The sequence below is a fragment of the Microtus ochrogaster genome, unplaced genomic scaffold, assembly GCF_000317375.1.
Source record: "Microtus ochrogaster isolate Prairie Vole_2 unplaced genomic scaffold, MicOch1.0 UNK8, whole genome shotgun sequence".
NCBI classification, from domain to species: Eukaryota; Metazoa; Chordata; class Mammalia; order Rodentia; family Cricetidae; genus Microtus; species Microtus ochrogaster.
This window is the reverse complement of record NW_004949106.1, coordinates 70,415-71,542: the sequence shown is the minus strand read 5'-3', so window position 1 is coordinate 71,542 and position 1,128 is coordinate 70,415. Positions and strand designations below refer to the sequence as shown.

The 1,128-nt window shown below is 40.3% G+C and overlaps 1 protein-coding gene across 3 annotated transcripts in view; it reads right to left on the bottom strand.

Annotated features, from left to right (window-relative positions):
- Nucleotides 1-1,128, bottom strand: part of Wdr12 (WD repeat domain 12) — a 23,705-nt gene that overhangs the window by 17,771 nt on the left and 4,806 nt on the right. For all 3 annotated transcript variants that reach the window (XM_026788864.1, XM_005366322.3, XM_013353489.2), the window contains one exon: nt 254-348. In XM_026788864.1, the coding sequence (XP_026644665.1) occupies nt 254-348 (95 nt within the window). The remainder of the gene's footprint in view (nt 1-253; nt 349-1,128) is intronic.

Sequence of the window (1,128 nt, the reverse complement as noted above, 5' to 3'; positions counted from 1 at the left end):
AAGGCCAGGTGGTGATGGTGCACGCCTTTAATCACAGAACTCTTGAAGCAGAGGCCAGCCTGGTCTGCAGAGCAAGTTCTGGAATAGACAGGGGTACACAGAGAAGCCCTGTCTTGAAAAACAAACAAAAAACAACCAAAAAATGAGGGCAAAATAATCTTGGGTTTGAAAACAATTGAAGCTGATTCTATAAGCAGTTACATAAAATATTTAGTAACATATTAAATTGAATATAAGCAGTACTTGGATTTACCGATGAAATATTTTCCAGTTCCATGTGTTTGACCAAGGGCATTCGAAGAAACTGGCCCTTGATAAGGAAATCGAACTCGACATGTTTGTGGAGCTCTGCAAAAGAGTAAGGGTTTTAAGAATATCAGCGTCACGTTTGGGAGCCCCAAAGCAATCACGTCTGCAGTACCCATTGCTGTCCAGTTGTTCCACAACTTCTCATGGCTCATGTAGCATACCGAATGACTTGTTTTTGTTAAGACAAGGTCTCTCTGTGTAACAGCTCTGGTTGTCTTGGAACTCACTCTGTAGACCAGGCTGGCCTCGAATTCACAGAGATCTGCCTGCCTGTCTCCTGAGTACTGGGATTACAGATGTGCAACACCACTGCCTGGCTGATTTCTGGCTTTTTGAGACAGGGTCTTTGGAACTCCCTGTGTAGACCTGGCTAGCCTTGAACTCACAGAGGTCCACCTGACTATGCCATCATGGTGCTGGGATCGAAGGTGCGCACCACCATGCCACTTGGCTACATGATTTCTAAAGAACCAATATACTTTTCTCTTAACTTATACTTGGTTTTAAGGTGGTATAATTATTTTAGGAGCCTGGGTTCAAACCCAGGTTATACGTATGCTAAGCACACATTCTAACACTCAATTAACTACACCCTATTAATCTCATCTTTTTGTTTTAAAAGAACGGTTTATTGAGTACACAAGAGGTCAACAGACTAGAAAATAGCTTGAATACCACCTGAAGCCCATTCTTTGAGTTTTAAAAAGATTCCGTTCTACAGAAAATGTACAACATACATAAAAATATAAATAACAGTGAACACATACATCCTGCTTTAATACTAAACAACTCATCAATAATTTCTTTTTTTTTTTTTTT